The sequence below is a fragment of the Lepidothrix coronata genome, unplaced genomic scaffold (genome assembly GCF_001604755.1).
Source record: "Lepidothrix coronata isolate B3197 unplaced genomic scaffold, Lepidothrix_coronata-1.0 Scaffold104, whole genome shotgun sequence".
Lineage (NCBI taxonomy): Eukaryota > Metazoa > Chordata > Aves > Passeriformes > Pipridae > Lepidothrix > Lepidothrix coronata.
The window spans coordinates 2,717,790-2,737,209 of record NW_016690284.1 but is presented as its reverse complement, the minus strand read 5'-3'; the positions used below and the strand labels follow the sequence as shown (position 1 = coordinate 2,737,209).

General features: G+C 39.1%; 1 protein-coding gene across 2 annotated transcripts in view; it reads right to left on the bottom strand.

The window, feature by feature from the left end:
• FREM1 (FRAS1 related extracellular matrix 1) overlaps window positions 1-19,420 on the bottom strand; it is a 64,177-nt gene that overhangs the window by 18,794 nt on the left and 25,963 nt on the right. For both annotated transcript variants that reach the window (XR_001876230.1, XM_017823701.1), the window contains 11 exons: window positions 18,614-18,811; window positions 17,161-17,346; window positions 16,011-16,207; window positions 14,984-15,212; window positions 13,248-13,392; window positions 10,807-10,948; window positions 9,239-9,434; window positions 8,203-8,467; window positions 2,590-3,004; window positions 1,154-1,355; window positions 580-724 (listed from right to left, as the gene is read on the bottom strand). Coding sequence is in view for 1 of the 2 variants with exons in the window: in XM_017823701.1 (XP_017679190.1) it covers window positions 580-724; window positions 1,154-1,355; window positions 2,590-3,004; window positions 8,203-8,467; window positions 9,239-9,434; window positions 10,807-10,948; window positions 13,248-13,392; window positions 14,984-15,212; window positions 16,011-16,207; window positions 17,161-17,346; window positions 18,614-18,811 (2,320 nt within the window). In the remaining variant the exon portion in view is untranslated. The remainder of the gene's footprint in view (window positions 1-579; window positions 725-1,153; window positions 1,356-2,589; window positions 3,005-8,202; window positions 8,468-9,238; window positions 9,435-10,806; window positions 10,949-13,247; window positions 13,393-14,983; window positions 15,213-16,010; window positions 16,208-17,160; window positions 17,347-18,613; window positions 18,812-19,420) is intronic.

Below are 19,420 nucleotides of genomic sequence, written 5' to 3'. Positions count from 1 at the left end.
TTTTATCATCAAGCACAGTTCAGATGATATTCTAATTTTTCTGTGTGAGGTTTACCATATGTCACAAGGAAATTTGGATAATATGCCTAACATAAGCTGTGGATGACAAAGAAGATGCTGTGTGCTCTTCACCTCCTTTCAGTGCTCTTTTGCAGAAGTATGTCTCATAGCTTTATCACTTGAGAGCATCCCTTCCATTTTAATCTCAAACTTGTGAAAAATGCACTGCCACCAGCACAGGGCAAGATTGACCTGCAGCTGCAGAGCCATGTTCATGATGCAGTAATCCCATCCCTCAGCACCCAACATCTCAGATCTCCAAATGCCCAACTGCCACTTAGAGTAAACTCCATTTTGCTTTCCTAAGAGGCCCCAAAGGCCCTTGAGAACTATGACCCACTCTAAACTGGAGCTAACCCCTTGTATTTCACCTCCTTGAGGGAAGAAAACCTCCTCTACTCCCGCAAAGGCAATGGCAGTTTGAGGAGTAGCTATCTGTGTTCATGTCTGTGTGGCTCCAAGCTCAGCACCAGTTCGTGTGCCCCGGGGTGAGCATATATCACCGAGGGTCGCAGCTACCTTTGGGGCCCTGCAGAGTTTCCTCTGGCATCCATGACTTGAAACTCCAAGTTGTCTGAATTCACTTCCTGTGACAGGTTGATGACATAAAGTATGATTTTGTTGTTTAAATCCTTTTGGCTAAACCCTTCCCGAATGAGTCCACCTGGGAAAGACAAGTAATATGCAGATGAATCAAAAGTCTCTTAATAACTGCTTATATAAACTCTTTTCAACCTTTTTGTTGAAAATCCAAACTTACAGAAAAGTGGTTTTATACCTAAACATCAACATCCCAGTCCATTATAAGCCCAGTTGTTTTTTGTGTGACATCTTTATCAAAAGGCCAAGTTTGATATTAATCTTTTTTTTTCTTGATACAAACAAAAAATAGTTTCCCAACAGAAGACACTAACAGTCATCTCATAATGAACATGAGACATAGGTTTCATAATAAAAGTTTTTTTACTGCATTCAAAGTTTGCCCAAAGTTTGCTAAGAAATTTTGATTCCTTCTGTCAAGCAAACATTAACAGGGTATGTTTTGGGGTCTGGTCTGCTAGTCCCAAAATACAGAGCATATAGAAGAAATCACCTGTTGTTGTATTTTCCAGGTAGCCATAATGAGGACCTTGCAAAATCTTAAAAATTATTTTGTCATCTTCTGTATTGGGGTCAGATGCCTTCAGGGACCTGGCAGTAATATAGATCCCATAATTGCCATTGTTCAGCAGTTCCACATCAGAAAAGCAATGGAGATGAATAATTTTTGGTGCCATTTTGTCCAAATGATCCACCTAAATCAAAGTTAAACATTCATTTTACAGCATCAGGACATTCTCTGTCCTACTTTTGCTGAAAGCACAGTAACTGGCTCAGGGTGACAGTAGCCGCTTTGGCTCACAGTCTGCTGCAGATATCTGATTTCCAGTTAAGTTCTATTTCACATGAGAAGTTTCCAGGCCCGGATTGCCCATCACTTGCCATTAGCAGCAGGTTACAGAACACACTGGGGAGGGTAACACAAATTCCCTGTGCCTTTGCCCTGATGTCCCACACTCCCCATAGTCCTTATTTTTCATGTGATTTTCTACACAGCAAAAGGTAACTTCAGCAAAGGTTTGTCACCTCTGTTTTACGGTAACAGGCATGGAAACCTAAGGATTATGATAATCACAGTAATAGACATGGCTAATGTCTCCTCAAATCTGTTCCACCTTTCACAACTTCTGATGAATATGCTAGCATTCCACACTGATTGTTGCTGTTCCCATATCTCACCCCCTGCTGAAATTGCACTCCTCGTTTGTTCGTCATGTAACTTGAAACTTTGTCATCAGGAAATGTTGGCAGCCTACTTATTAATATCAGTGTTTTGAAACATCCAGAATTTTGACATACAATGCAACTAGGCCTACTTCGTGCACTGAAACATGCCAGCTACATGCAAGGAATCATAGCACATACATCTGAGCACATGACAAACTGTAAAGAACTTACAATGGAGGAAATGGGAACTAAACAGAAAGATTCTAGCAAAGAAAGGAAGAATCAGCAAAGATTCTAGCAAAGAAAGGAAGCAGGCATCTTACAAAAAACCAGAAGACAGGCTCTCTGGTTGTGGAAGCAAAGCGGCTGTAATTCAAGAGTCCTGTGACATGAAGATCAAGTTACCCTCGAATCTCTCATGTGCAAGTCACGGGGTCAGGCATCAAGTGGGAAAGCAGAGCAGGAAGAAGTTCAGTATTTCCCAAAGCTGGTCTCAACTATATAGTTGAGATTTCTATGTAAAATATTTTAGTGTTTAAGTATTACATGTATAAGTATCTACTTGTTTATGTTTACACATTGTGTCAAGTATTTCATTCTCCAGGTTAATTATTCATGGAACACAGGAAACAAACATTGTAGCTGAAAAATACCTCAGTTAAATCATAGGTTGCAGCAAGTATCAGTTCTCATAAAAATTACTACATTTTTGAGCTTTTCATGCTATTTATCCCTTTAAAGTAGGCCTGTGGTCACACTTGCCTGAATGGTGAATGCCACTGGCTCAGTCTGCACTCTCCCATTCACGATGAAGCCTTGATTAGTCCTGTCTGTGGCAACAAATGTAAATCTGTCCATCTGGGAATCCCCACCTCGGTGCTTGTATGCAACATCCCTGTTGTCCACATCTCGCTGTGTGAAATTGTACTGCAGTAGCACAGCCCCACGGTAATAGAGGTGACCATATTGGGGGAGCTGAGCCAAGAGGAAGGTAAGGTTTTCTTTGGCAGTGTCTGGGTCTGAAAGCTGCAGGACATCAGGAGATAGAAGTGCCATAGCACCTTCCATTGTTTTTAACCCCATGTTCCTAGATAGTGTGGGCAAAGCTTGGTCAAGTGCCTCCAAGGAGATTATGAATGTCCCATTCTTAGTCCTCAGTCCATTGCTGATGGTGAATCTGGCAAAGAGAGGCAAGATAGTCTTCAGCATCTGTTCTTGATTCACCATGTACTGAAATGAAATGATAATGCAGACCTTTACTACAGGACTTGCCTGTGTTGATACTGCAAAAGTAGTAGAGCTGGACTGAGCTCAAACCCAGACAGTGGATGGAGTGGATGTAAAACTTTAAAAAGTAAAAGCAGATGGCCAGGTATTTGACAAGAGTTATAATGCACCTCAGTACGTGCCAGAGGAATGTCTTTGAGGATAAACAGTCATAACAGAGCTGATCTATTCTTCTAGCTCAGATACAGATGGAGAAGAACTAAAATGATGGGCTGGCTGGGGGACTTATTGTAGCCTCTGGCATAAATACACGTTGTACACATCCTTAAATGTATCTCCACTTGCTTACCTGGCAGTAGCACCTGCCAGTGAAAGTGTTGGCTTTGTCTACAACGTATAGAAAGAGGTATGTAAAGTGTAAGATCTGCCTGGACGAGGGTCTATTTTTGGTTTGTTTAGGTTTTTGGGTTTTTTTCTGGTCACTGTTACAAATCTTTTCCACCCAGTAGCCCAAAATTATTTGAAAAACCAAGCTGGAGAAAGATTCATCGTCATCCCGCTTTATGGGTTTGTTTAGGCACTAACCGCATCTGTAAATTTCTGTATATTCAGAGGAACTATTTATATTTCTTTACAAAACTCAAGTAAGGTTTCACTAAAATACTAAGGTATTGGGCAGAACTGTACAAGTTGCCAGGGTAGTTTTAAAAATACCTATACCATATATTTATCAAATGGTCATATCTGCAAAATTCTGGTTCTGAGCTGGGAATTTCTATTAATATCAACATAGTTTCTTGTTTCTGTCAAGAAGTAATGCTTCTTTAGATATACTAAAGATTTGATTATGCTCTACAGTTAGATTTCCTTTCAAAAAGAAAAGAAAAGATAAAGGTGTCAAAGACTGGAGAGAAAATCTGTTGGAAGCTGTGCTGGTTAATTTTCTTCATAGTCACTAGTATAGGGCTGTGGTTTTGTTTTGTGCTGGAAATAGTGTTGATAACATAAGGATATTTTGGTTTTGTTACTGATGAACAGCGCTTACACAGCCTCAAGGTCTTTTCTGCCCCTCACACTGCCCTACCAGTGAGTAGGCTGGGGGTACACAAGGAGTTGGGAGGGGACACAGCCAGGACAGCTGACCTCAACTGACCCAAAGGATATCCCCAGACCATACGGTGTCTTGCTTAGTGTATAGAGCTGAGGGAAGAAGAAGGAATGAGGAGACGTTTGGAGTGGTGGCATTTGTCTTCCGAAGTCATTGTTATGGATGATGGAACTCTTGCTTTCCTGGGGATGGCTGAACACCTGCCTGCTCATGGGAAGTGAATGAATTCCTTGGTTTGTTTTGCTCGTGAGTGCAGCTTTCACTTTACTTATTAAACAGTCTTTATCTCAACCCAGGAGTTTTCTCACTTTCATTCTTCCAATTCTCTCCTCCATCCTATCAGGCAGGGAGTGAGCAAGCAGCTGCATGGGGCTTTGTTGCCGGCTGGGATTAAACCACGACAGAAGCCTACCAGCTGGGTATGGACTTTTGCCATACAACTGACAGCATGGTCTGCAGAAATTTATTATCAAATTTAGTGGTGGATAAAAATAAGGAGAAAACCAATCTTTTAGCTTTCAAAATTCATCCTAGATTTCATTGTCAAGACCATTAATTAAGTATTTTTTCTGAAAGGAATTACACGGAACATTGTCATGCCTATAACAAAAACTTTTGAGTGTATATGAAACTAAAAATGGCTTTGCAAATGTCTCACGATCCTACATGTTCCATCAACAAACACTGTGCATGAGTTACCTGTCTTTCTACATAAATTTCAGTGATTATGCTGCACAGTACATGCAAAACCATTTTGGAAAGTGGTTTTCACAGAGGTTTGTGTTCTGCCTGATCCAAAATGGAGACTGCTTTGCAAAGAAATTTGCTTGTGGTAGAGTGGGACAGTTGTTTCAGACTGTATGAGGGCCAGCCTGGCTGGCTTCTTTCCACCTAGCCCTCTTCTACCATACATAAGTGAAATGGAGACTGGCTAACATATAGGTAGATTATCTGTTTCCTCTTGTTCTCTTGACTGCAGACCTTGAAGATGTATTTAAAAAAATTACAGGGTCAACACTTGTTTCGTGCCTCAAATGTGAGTGGCTTTCAGTAGGTCATGATGAAGCTTACTGTGTTACACAGACTGTCCATCTAAAACTCCTCACTGCCTTCACCAATGCTGGATGATTAGGGCTTGATCAACTTATCAACTGGCAGTGTGCCATGAAACAGATGGGAATGAGTATAGGCAGACCAGGGACTATATAGCAGTTAGAAATATGTTTACTGAGGATGGTATTCCCAGCTGGGAACCTAGAGACATCTGTCTGCACTGACCTAATGCTATTGTGCCAATGGGAAAGGGGTTCTGCTATTAGTAAGCTAGCTGAAATCAAATACAAAACTAGAATAATGATCATAAATACTATGCTAAGGGGAAAAAAAGGGTAAAACACCTTTAGTCAATACCTTAAATCTTCTCTCAAAAATTCTGAAAGATTGAAGCGGAAGTCAGTTCCTCTCATTCTTTTGATGGCTGTAAAGTAATTTGGATGATGTCTCAAAAATATTTAAGTGAAAGATTTAGATAAGTTCACATAACTGAAGATTCATCCAGTCTTCTACAGAATACCAGATAGGAACAAACCTCCTAGTTATATACATCAGACTGAAATTTACAACGCAAATTTCATTCACCGTTCAGTTTCACAGGTGATGAAACTGCTGGTGCCCAAGATGACCTTTTTCTGCACTTTGGGAGATATTGGTTGTTTATTTCTGGTTTATGTCTGCTTCATTATTTCCTCAGAAATGGAGAGCAGCCAGTATTCTCCTCATTCTGATGAAATTTAGGGGGCAACTCCCAGGCCCAGTTTGGAGGACATGTTGCATGGATTGATTTCACCCCTACCAACATTTCATGCTTTCTGCAGTTTGATGGCAATGGAGTTGGCTAGAGGATCTACCATCTGTCATGGCATTTAAAAGATAAAAATGGAATCATAAATAGTGCCAACTCATTACAAAATCGAGCCAGCATGTCAAAACGGAGAACATTAGCATGTTCTTTTAGTATCCTGCTGCCAGCATCTGATGTCAGATTGCTAATCACTTGAAGTCGTCTGTCCAAACAAGCACTGCCAAATCTTTCTTCCAGGCCAGCAGCACCAAACAATACAGGTAAATTTATGTCTGAAGTAAGCACTTTAGTGGGAAGTAAAAATCTGGTCACTTAATTCCTCCTCCTGCCATAATTACCCATATAATTAATGTAACCATTCCGTGTTGAAAATAATAATAATAATAATAATAATAATAATAATAATAATAATAATAATAATAATAATAATAATAATAATAATAATAATCTGCCAGAATATTTCTATGTCTACACAAAACCAAATGTCTTTCCCAATGATAACATCAAGAAACATAATTATTGTGATTAAAATAGTTATCAAATATCAATAGTTATCAGATATAAATATTTATTAAAACATCATAACATTACTTTTATAAGGCTGGCTTTCTAGTTTGGTTCTTAGTGATTGGCCTAAACATTGGGTTTATCCACATTCCTAGAGTTTTTTGATCTGCTTCCATTACTGTGATATGGAAGTCATACCAATACAAGCCACACAAGCCACTACTATGCTGCCCAAACTAGGATTGGCATGACTGCGACCTGACTTGCCTAAGCTGATTGTAGTTTTGGTCAAAGTGTTTCACAATCAAGCAACATAAAACCTGGGAAAAATTGTTAACTTTTTCTACTGTGAGTACAAGTGGATCAGACAAATCTCCTAACTAGAATTCCTACCACATTGAATTTAGTGGACGGGATAGTTTTAAATATTTGATTTGAGAAAAGTTTCAAATTTACTTTTGCTTTAAGTATAGATAATGTCACCTGAGCTGTCCCAGTATCATAGGGAAATTTATTTGATGTCTTCAGGCCCCTCTTGCTTGACTTCCTTGCAAAAAAGCTCTCTAACTGGATGATGCAACATGTTTTTGAATCTTCATCATGTATCACAGAAAAAGCCATTCAGATCAGGAATTCATTAATAAGAGTGTGTAAAAAAGGGGTCTTTTCTGAATTGCAGCTCTTAGGAGCTAAGTCTTTCATTTTGCTTAGTTACAAATGAAAAACTATAAACTCTTAATTTTGAAATTTACAGTAAGTCTATTTTCTGTCAAAAGCTGTTTTCAGAGGAAATTACCAATGCTAGCAAGAAGCATTCTTCCTTTAGAAATATTATCCTTATTTCTGAGCTTTTCTTTACCCTGAAATTGATCTCTTTTACAAAGCTGTCTGCAAGACTTTGAGCAGCAATACATCTACTCTTTATGTGATGATAACTCATTACATCATTCCACTTTATAAGCAAGGGAGGTTAATTTAAGAACAAAATAAGGAAATACTTTAGGAATGCATCTAGAATAAACTGTTCTCAGAGAAAGGTTTCAGAACCAGATGAAAATAAACTTGAATATCATTAGGTTGCTCAACTGGGCCTATAGGTAAACCTAATGGGTTTACCCCAAGAATTCAAGTGTCTACATGAATTTCTGAGCTATTGTGGTGTCAAAATAGATTAAGAGGACTGGTTTTCATTATGTTCAAGAACTACTTATGAATTCAAAAAGCCCAGAACTAAATGAATATGATAAATAAGAATAGACAAGGAAGCTGTTGTTTAATACCTGAATGGATCAGTTTTACAGCATCCAGCTGTGGCAAGAAACCAAAGGAAAATTCCACAAAGTACATTCTTAGTCTTTCTTTCCCACTTAAATCTTGACAGCTGTGTAGCCTGAATGCTATAATAATGTTGAAGCTAGTATAATTGAGTAAATATGGCTCTGGCTATGTTTTCAGCATTAATGACAAAATGCATATTTTACCAAAGCAGTCACAACTATAACGTATTGTATAAGCAATATATTTGCTATATAAATATTGACAATTCACATAGATATTCCAGCTCTTTTTAATAATTTGGTTTGGGGGTTTTTTTGTTTGTTTTGTGCAAAATTTTTAAATACCCCCAAAAATTCAAGGGGAAGAGTTTGGGGGATGGGGTCATATACCTTACCTGAATGTGTCTTCAAGAACAGCTGCCTTTGCGCTGTGAACGTAGCAGACAATCTGTCGTGCTACATCCATTTGACTGAAATTTGTAATGGGGATGCCAGGATAGCTGACATATTCTATTTGTCCATATTGGGGTGGGGAGGTTATCACATAAAGGAGCTCCTCTGGCTTGTCAGTCCCGTCCAGTGCAAGGAGGACATTGGTTGTAATGTAGCCATGATCTCCTTTTGGCACTCTGAGGAGTTTCATAAAAACTGCAATGTCTCCTGCAGGATAGACAAAGCAACACTAAAATTGTCATAATGAACTTGTTGATCTCTTGTGCATTATTTAGCCACAGGCGAGCCATCACCAGTAGAAAAATCGCAGGACTGTAGGATTATAGAGAAGTTCAGCCTGAAAGGGACTTAAAGATGTATTTAGTCCAACCTTCTGCTCAAAGCAGGGTCAGCTGTGAGACCAGCCATAACCACATTGCTTGGGGCTTTATCCCATTGAAAACTGCCAAGGATGAAGAGAGCACAACTTCTTTTGACTATTCTTTCAGTCTTAGCAATGTCAGGTTAACCTTTAGCTTTCTAATAGGGATGCGATAAAAGAAGAGAGACCATAAGACTGCAGACTAAAGAGAGAGAAGAAGACAGAGCTCTGTCTATCTGTCTGGGAGACAGAGCTGTTTCCAAACAGTCTTTTGCCTACCCTTTTACATTCTTGCCATTTTTCTTTGCTTTGATTTACTCAGACATAAAGCTATTTTCTAAAGGGTATTTTCAGCTCAATTTCAAAAGTAGCTGGGAGTCCTGGGAGGCAAGGTGCAACACGTTGCCATCAGCAGTGCCTTTTCAAATCCCAGGACCACTTCTTCACCAGCAGGAACATCAAGGCTCTGGCCAACAGTGAAATCCAAGCAGTCAGACTTACAGGATCTGCAGAGAGACTTGGCAGGTGCCTATATAGTGCTCAGGAAAGGATCAGAACACGTACCCAAATATCTTTGTTTCAGAAACAGGCACTGTAAAACTCTGGTAGATCTTTACCCTTTTCCATGTCCTTGACATTTATGTAGAAGTCCACAGCTGGGGATCTGTTGTACCCATCCCAGAGGTAAAACGTGAAGCTGTCTTGGCTCTTGGACCCTACAGCTCCTGTATGGACATATCTCAAAAGGTTCATATCCAGCTCTTCCTGAGTGCATGTCATTCCAGTTTGGAGAGTCACCCAGCCTTGTCCTACCTGGAAAGAATAAACATCCTTTATTAAATAGATAGTTTCCCAGGCATCCTCCCCAGTTAATTGTGTTTCTTTTTAGTTATGTAGACTGTTAGTGGAAGCTACTTGGCTTCACTTCTAAGCTATAGACTGTTTCCTCATAGTATGTTTTGAAGGGCAGCAAATAGCTGGAGTTGTTTCCAAACAGATATAAGGCTGGAGAAAATACAGTGATCATTAATAAAACAGAGTAATAAGGAGTTTAGGCACTTCTACTACAGGAAATAAATTCCTGTACACTTCTCATTAATACACCAACAAGATGAAAATGAAATGGTCCCTGACTCAGCTTATGTTTTCTATTTCTTAATTTCACAAAGCTGCTCTTGGTTCTACCCAAAATCATCCCTGAAAGGATGTCAGAAATGAACCTATGGGGAACTTCAGGGAAGCGCAGAAATTTAGCACCCCAGAGGTCCCCAGCTGCAAAAAGAAATTAACTATCCTATAAAATTTCCTGCTTTTCTGGAAAAAGTGTCATACTCAAGTTGGACTGATCCACGTAGCTGACATTTAGTCTGCAGGAAAAGCATTACTAGCTTTGGAGCAAAGGTTATCAAGGACAGAGAGCTTAGATATATGCATGTACCCTACATGTTCAAATTGACAGACTCTAGTTAGTAGCTGCTTCTCGCCTCAGTATATGGGATCACAAGTCTTGTGTGATCCACAGATCCATGTAGGGATCCAGCATCAAAATACTTTCCAAGATCAGGGGTTTTAGAAGTGGATTTTTTTTCTTTTATATATGCATGCAATTTAAAAGAGGCATTTTTTTCTATCTTGGTTCCTCTGGCTTGTCTTCGGTCAATAGATGATCATCTCTCCTTCCATTTCTAATCTTATTTTTTGCCTTTCCTCTTGCTATACCCTTTCCATCTTCTTTTCCCCTTTCTTCCTCTTATACTCTTCTTCTAACTCATGACTTATTACTCACTCTTCCACATACAACTCCCTCTGTGCTTTCTGAACGCTGAAGTAAAGGTTTATTTTGATTTGGTTTTTATCAAGGACTTTCCCCCCTGCCCTCTCCCAGCTTTGATGCTTGATTTTCCCCTTAGTGGGCTGATTATCCCAGCATCTCTCTCCACTGTCACCTCAGGTGATCTGCCTTGCTTTTCACTCTCCTCCTGTTGAAGATCTGGGCTTTTAGTGTCAAAGCCTCTGGGACAGCATCATTCTTTGATTTAAATGTTCCTTCAACAGTCAAACTGGCCACAGCTGTCTACATCAAAATATGACAGACATTTGGGAGAAAAGGAAGATGATCTTCATTCTAGCCTAAAAAGAAAGAGTTCTTTGCATGCCTGCTTTTTGTTGAAGTACAAAGACTAACCTTGAGCTGAAGCTGACCATTTTCTGGAAGTCTTTCAAATAAGTAGTAAATTCTCTCCCTGGGGGTATCTTTATCTTCCGCTGACAGAACAGCACTAGAAATTATTCGAGTTTCACCTATATTCACCTCTATATCATTCTTCCTGCAAAAAATAAAAGTCATGTATTGATGCATTAAAAGGAACCTTTTCAACATGTGATTTCTCTGCCAGGAATATGGATTACCCAGATGCTGACAGAAATGACAACTGCAGAAAGAATAGAAGGGGGGTATGCCTATTTCAGCTCAAAAGAGAAAAAAAAGCAGTGTAGGCAAGCTTCTCCTTACAATGGTGAAAAACAACAAAGCAAACACAACAAACTGGGATTTACTACGACTGTCTTATTCCCCTTCTGTTTACCATCATACAGTTTGTAAGAAGAGGACAATGTAACAAATAGGCTGCTTTATACAGTACTGCTACTACAGACCACAGCAATATTGGTTCTAATGTTCACTAGGGAAAAGACTGTCTTTCAAATAACTAGTATTTCACTGTTCACCTTTACTTATAAGAGACACAATAAAGGTCTAACTGGATTCTTCTATATGCTCCTTCTAGCGCCTTGAGAAGAAGTTCTCAAGGGAATGTGTGAAAGCTTTACATTCCCCAAGGGCACTCCCTGCTTTAGGATGCAAGCCAAGAGGTGACAAATTGAGCGTCTGGCAATCACTGTGAATAAGAGGCACTGTTTGCCAGCCAAAAACATCCCATCCCAAGTTCTTCAGTCTGTAACTAATGGAGATGAGAACTGAAAATCCCTGAGGTGGAAAGGGCTCCCAGATCAAAAGGTGAGAAAAAGCTTACAAGTATTGTCAAATGGTCACCTAGAAAACACTGCAGTAGCTTAAGGAAGTTTGCACCCCACAGTAAAGATGTGGTGACCGAACGTGGCAGTTAAACCACTTCAGTGCCAAACTGAATGTTTCCTTAAAGCACTTACTGCTTAACTACTGGCAGCATACCTCATCTCAGTGGAAGAGTAACAGGCAAGAGGCAGTAACTTCATAAAGAAATAGCTATTTTGCAAGTAGATGGCTCACTCTGTGCTACTGTTCACCATAGAAATGGCAAATGGTGAGACCTAATATCGCCAGACAAGGCAGCAACAGTTTCTGGATCTAGCTGGGCAAAGCTAAAAGCACTCGACTTCTTGCATTCATCATCTTCTTTCAGAGAGAAAGGGTGGAAAATGACATCAATCTATAGCACGTGAGGAACAAATAGACAATTATCAGTAATTATCAGTACATATATGAATACATAAACTGTACGCTTTATTCTAACAAAAAAATGGATGTTCTCTTGTTAGCATTATGTGGTCACTGATAATCTTTCAACTAAAAAACTAACATTTGTTATTGCAGGAAGCTCTACATGGTAAACAAAACATAAAAAATTCTTTTCAATGGGAAATATAAGTCTGATCTGAAAATAGGCCAAATATTCTGAGGGATCAAAAATTTCCGCTTTAGTGGCAGCCTGCTTAACAGGTTGCAAGTTGTTTCTGAAATGCAAACATCAGAGGTTCAGACCTATACCCCTGACACCTTTGGGCTCTAAGCTTCCCATCTGCCTGTCTGGAGCTGGAAAACAGTCACAAGGATGGAGGCCCTGATGCTCTGTGACAAGTTATCAGTTAAAAAAATGGGGATCCCAAGAGATGAGCTCCTTTTTAAAATGTCCAGGAGGTTTGGCTCTCTTGAAGCCAGCTGCCTGTCTACAAATGATCTGCCAGGCAATTTCTGATCATGTCTAATTCATTTATGACCCTTAGTTTTGAAGCATAAGGGAAGTTAGTGTGTACCTTTCCACAAGTTGAATTATGGTTGAGCTTTAGAATATATAGAAGAAGAGAATCATTCATCTGAAAGCCTTTCCCATGCATCAACTTTGTGGATTCTCTCATGCCAAAATCCAGAGTTGCTTTCAGAGAGGCATTTTAGGCAGGTGTTTGTCTCAGGGAAAGGGAATACAGTACCACGGTGGTCAAGGTTCAGCAGAGGTGCATGAAGATCAGGAGTGTCTGGCAAATGTTTTGAAGCAACTTGTGAAAGATGCAACAAGCATGTTCCCCCACCACCACTCCTTTTTTTTTTTTCACTCCATTTAATATTGATCAACATTAAAGCATGCTATTCTTTCATTAATTTTTTTTTTTTTAAACAGGCTGATAAGGACCTAGATTGGCATCAGTCTGTGACTAGTTATGGCTTCTTCTTGCAATCAGTCACCGAGGACATGGTTTGATGGTGAACATGGTAGGGTACTAGTTAACAGTTGGACTTGGTGATCTTAAAGGTCTATTCTGACCTTAAGGATTCTATGATTTGCTGTTTTGATCACTTTTCCATCATTTTGTCTGAACACATTCCTCTGTCAGAGACAGGAACAGACTTACTTGCTCAGCAGTGGTTTCTCATCATTAACTGGAATGACCTTTACTGAAATGGTTCTGAGGACTTTATGTTTTCCATCTGATAGCTGGATTTTAAAGCTGTCAGTGAGGTTTTCAGAGTTGTCATGCATGTACATCAGCTTCATTCCTATATGGGTTGGGAAGGGGGAGAAAAAGAAGAGAGAAAGAGAGGGAGAGACACACACATACAGAGAAAGAGAGAGAGAGAGAGAAATAGAAAATAAAATGAAATCTGACTCCTGCAAAATATGTCACATCATTTCACTCTGCTTCTATCACTCTTCTTCTATCTCCCTCCCCTATGCCCTGGTCAACGTAAACTTGCTTTCAGCTACCAGAAGTTTGGTAAGCCACTGCTGTTAATTAATCTAACAACATACTATTGAGTCGAAGTCACCAATCTGAACTAAGTAAGAAGTGACTCTCTTCCAAAAGAGGTCTCAGTCAATCTGAAAAAGGCACATTCTTCTCTTCTCCACATTCCAAATAACTTTGACTATAGAGAGAGTGAGATTGTCAGGCAACACTTTTCTGTGCTCTGAATAATCCTCAGGAAGCTTTAAGGAAGCATTGGGAAGGACAGCTGGCCTTGTGTCTATGACCATGTACAGTCAGAAGTTCTGAGCTGGAGGTGGCTTTTTCACTGTTGTGGACAGCAAAAGGGAGAGAACAGCCAAGGAAGAGAGTCAAAACCAGGACTTGGGAAGGCTGAGGAATTTGGGGTGGACACTTGATATTTCTCAATGTTCACATTAGACAAGCAGAGAGACAAAAAATCTTTCCTCGTTTTTTTGAGGGCTGAACTGAAATTTGAGTGGCAGTATTGAGTTCATGTCTTTCTTTTTATTGATAGATTCCACATTTCACTAAATAGCCACAGACTATTTAGTGAAGAATCTATTATATTCTTGGCAGTGTTAAATAGACTTTTTGATTACATGTACTAGAAAGGGATTTGCGGCTTCAAAGCAGGTTGACTGATCATGCTAAGCTATAGACCCCCAGTTCACACCTTTATTGTTAGACATATGGAGGTATATCACAGCCTTTCAATATCTAAAGGAGGCTTATAGGAAAGATTTTTTACCAATGCCTGTAGTGACAGAAGGGGCATGAGTTTTAAACTGAAAGGAAGTAGGATTAGTTTGGACATGAGAAAAAAAGGATTCAAAATAAGGATGGTGAGACACTGGAACAGTTTGTCTAGATTAGTTGTGGAGGCCATGTCCCCGGAAGTGTTCAAGGTCATGGTGAACAGGGCTTTGGGCATCTTGGTCTAGTGGAAGATGGCAGGGTATGTGGACTAGGTGCTCCTTAAAGGTCCCTTCCAACCCAAACTGTTCAATGATTCTACGATTCTGTGATCACTTAGAGAAATACTTAAACCCAAGATCAGTTAAGGTGTCTCTGTTTGCTGTCTCTGTTTTAGGTGCTGTCAAACATTTAGAAATCTGCTTAATGATATGTTACATTATTCCCTTTTTTTTTTCCAAGGCATATTACTATCCTTTCTGACACATAGGTCTCTCAGGATGATTTTATTGATAGATCCTAGAAACAATAGACAACAACAGCATTAAATATGTCAACTTCCATTACCAAACACTGTCTGGAAAATACATAAGGCAAGTGCATAAATAAGTGATGAAAGTTTCTTAGTGTGCCACTTGCCTCATTAAAGAAATAAAAGACCAATGTCAGAAGAATGCTGCACCTACCATTCTTCAGTAGCTCCATGGAAAAGTCATGAACAAGCAACCCATGGCTGTGCTGATTGTGGTTAATTAACTGTTTATAGTGTAGAATATCATTTCCATGGATTCCATTAATAAGGAATCCGTACCAGGGCCTCTGCACAACCCTAAATACCAAATGGTCTTGAGGTACATCCAGGTCAACCGCATTGATAACCGAGAGATCCAGCTCTTTCATCTCCCCTTCTTGAACCTGAACGTGAAAGAAAAAATATCCAATCCTTTTACATAGAAGGAAATAATAGAATTTCATCATGGTTTCCTAAGTAGGGGCAAGTGTATCTCTTTGTTTCCTCCACCCCTTTCCCAGTAGCTTTTTGACCTGGCTACTGATTACAACCAGTTTAAGAGACATAGAGAAGTAAATGGCTACAGTGATGAAAAGAGAATTTGAGATGAGTTCATATATGCCCCAATTAAACAAAAAGATGTTAGATAAGTCAGTGTCAAATCAAGTGCTCAGAAATGCACAAAGGAGACAGCCTTTAAATACATAAATGTATCTAAAAATACAGATGCATGTAAATTTATACATATACATGCACTTTTTACTTTACAGTAAGATTAGCTTACACTGCCCTAGAATGGTGCTCACAGAGTGATTTATATGAAAAACAATCTTCAGAGAGGAGAAAAGCTATGCCAGGAACAAAAAAATACTCTGTGGAAAAATTGTAAAAGCTCTTGAGAAACCATAAGAAGCATAAAGATATTTCTGTTTTCTAGATGACTTATTTGTTTAAAGATTTGAACCTTTTCTTTTACTTAACTGCAGATTTTCAGAAAGAGCCATGAACTGCTTCTATCCCACTGAAGCTCTGTCTAGCAGGTTTACATAGGATTTAACTGGGCTGTTTCCTGAACTAGGCTGACTACACAAAGAAAGGGAAAGTTGCAGAGGAACAGGAGTCAGAACAATGTTCTTATTGATATTAAAGAGTCTTTTCTGTTTCAAATAATTCTATGACAGGCATTTTGCTTATTTCCTTACAGTAATATTCCTGGCTATGAATTCTGGGACTTCGTCATTAGTTGGGGTGATCAGCACAAAAAATGGAGTCTCTGCTGAGCGATGCAACCCATCAGTGACATAAAGTACAAACTTGTCCTCTGTTGGCTCCATTCGCATATGCCTGGCTTGTACATAGTTTATATTCATGGCTTTCAGGTGCTTCAGCTGAAACGAAGCTAGAGATTTTAAAAAGAAAAAGAGTTAGCACAATCTTTTCCTGCCCTCTAGTCATATATATCATAAAAAAACTTTGAAACTGTCCTTTTTCAAAGAATAAATAGCTTGGATAAGTTCTCAGTCATTTTTTGGCTCTAAGAGTTAGTTACACTAACACATACCTCTCCCCAAAACAAAAATACATCGTTCTGCTTCTGGTGGGACTGTACATATTCATACTTCTCAGTTTCATCTGAAAAACCAAGCCCACATAAAAACAATTCAAAATAACAAGTAGGAAAAGGTCTAAGGTCCATGATTCCTTGGCAGTGCTAGGTTAATGGTTGGACCTGATGGTCTTTTCCAAGCTAAATGATTCTATGATTGTATGATTCTCATTACACTGTTTTTTGACCGACAGATGAGAAAAATGGGGATAAAAGGCTCCGTGATTACAGGTTTCCAGCTCAAGAAACTGGTAAAAGCTGGTAGCATTACAAAGCATGACACAATCCATTCTGCTGATGGTGAAACGATGTTTGAAAGCGGACAAGGGAAGAGACCCAAGTCAACCACCGTCTCTATCGCCTTTGTAACTTTGCCTTGGAAACCCATGTGAGACCTGGTTTACTACACTTAAATGTGTTGGTGAAGGGACATGTGGGAGATTTTCATGGGGGAGTGAAGTGAGAGGCAGGAAGAGCAGATTAATGTCCTATATTGCCACTTCTAATAGACTGCAGCTGGAATGCGTAAAACAAGGCTTGGCTTGTTTATTTCAAGAGCCAATTTTTCACATTTGCAGGGCTGCAGTCTTCCTTTGAACTCCACCCACACAGTCCCACTGCTCTTCATTTGCCAGCACCTGCTTCCCTAAATAAACCCATATTAATGCCCACACCTGCAGCCGCACCACCAGAGCCCACAGCACAGCCCTCCATCTGCTTGATTACCACAAATTGTTAAGACTTACCTATACTTATTCCAATGTTGCTCTTCTCAAACCCAGGAGAAGGCAGTATATTTTCAATGTAACCAAACTGGGGAGGAGAAACCAACACAAACTCTAAGTCATCTGCAGTGGTGTCAGGGTCAGTGGCAAACAAGTGGTTGGTTGTAAGGGCTGCCGAGGACCCCTCCTCCACCACAAAACTTGCACCTGCACACAAACAATATGATACTCATTATTGCTTATTTAGCTCATTTCACTGTTGTTTTTGTTAACAAGAGTGGAAATAATAACTAAGGGGGGAAATACAACAAATGCTTAGTTACTGGAGGGTTTTGGTTTAGAATCTTTTTCTCTGCTTTCACTAACAACTCTGCTCTTGCTATCACAGAAGTAGAAAAGAAGAGGATCATGAAATTATTTTACTGGTAAGTTATTAGGTATGGTTTATATACTGCTCAAAATCAGCAGTTACCTCTGTTTGTCAGAGCATTAATTTCATGAGACCTGTTAAGAATTGCTCATAATGAACAATTTTTCATGCATCACTGCTTAATTTCCCTGCTGGGACAATGCTTCATTTCCAGAACACTACTTGGGTGAGAGCCTGCAAGTTACAAAACTACTCATAGATATGCTTAAATATTCTCTGAGATACATAATATATACCTTACAAATATACGCTCATGAATATATACCTTACAATATATGCTTACAACCAAATGACATTGAAAAACACAAACATATGGCAAACATACCTTTAATATTTATACCAGAGACCTCATAAAAAGCCCAGGAAATCAATGGAGATTTCACACAAGGGGCTGTTGTTGGACTAAATGTACATTATCAACTCTATTTCCATTTTAACTGGTTTTTTTCTATTCTGAAGACTCCTAGTGAAAATGTAGCTTCACGTCTATTAATATACAGCCTATCTTTGTCTTTATTCACTAAAAGAATTAAATATAAGTGATATAGTTAATAATGATTCTCTCCCTTCATATAAGGCCCAAATTTCTTTTATATACTTTACATGCAAAGGTAGATAGATATTTATGTTTATGCTTTTGCACTGTAAAAGCCTGACAGTTGCTGGACCCTGAACTCAGTTCATGGACAAAATATTGATCACTTTTACCTAGGCATAGCTTATATATGCAGCAGTGGGCATGTAGAGATGGAAGGGAGCAGATCCAAGCACTCCCATCTCTAACTACATGACTTAAATATACGGCTGAAGAGCAACGAGCAGTTACTCATACTCATACTGGCAGTTGGACTGGGTGGTTGCACTGCACTAGTAAAAGAAAAAAAAAAAAGATGGAAAAAATTCTGATCCAAAACTTTTATATGTTGATCTCAACTGACTCTCTCTAATGCTAAAAAGCAAAGAACAAAAAACTACCCTGAGTCTTTAGCCATTACAGTACTGCGTAGCCCACTTTATAATGCCATAGTGAGAGGAAGCTTTCACCAGTTGCAATAGATGGAGGCTGGTTGTCCACTGGAAGTACAGTGATGTTAAGGTCATACACAGGAAATGGATCATGATGTGAAACTGGAGGAGGAAGAGGTCCATCATAACAGCAGTCTTTCACATCTAGGCCAGCCTCACCATCAGAGACAATGAAGGTTAAGATCTCAATGGAAGGAGTCAGGCCGATCTCCCCACCTGAAAAAAAATACTGAGGTTTAGAAGAAATGTTTTACTGAAAGTTCATGAAGAATAATCTTTATCATGAAAGGACAGTCTTCAGTATTCAAAGTCAGAAGAAAAAAGAAAGCAAGAGCAAAATTACAGGAATTCTTGATTCTGCCTGGTGAGGGTGCTGTTTGTTTAGGGATTTGGTTTGTTGTTTGTAATTAATTTTAACCAGCTCACTTCTATTCTAAAGTAAGACAGTGTAGAAAAGAGAATAAGTATTATTATTATTACAAATAGTTATAAATTTATTATTACAATGTTACGATATTTCATTACTGTAAAATGGTTAATAGTTCTCATGATTATGTTCTTTGTGCTCTAAGGCACATGCAAAATATACATTCTGCAGAAAAAGAGCCTTTTCTTCATTCCTTCTTGAAGAATGTAGGAAAATCTTTCTTTTGTATACATGCTCTCTCTATGACAAATGGTAATACCCATACTCTTCCAGAAGAAAACTTTTTTGTATACCAAGTAGTGCATGTATTCCTGTGTGCCTCTAATCCCTGCAAAATGGACTACAAGGGCTGTGCTTTGTTACTGAACTGTGTATTATGTCTATGTGTAATGACATTC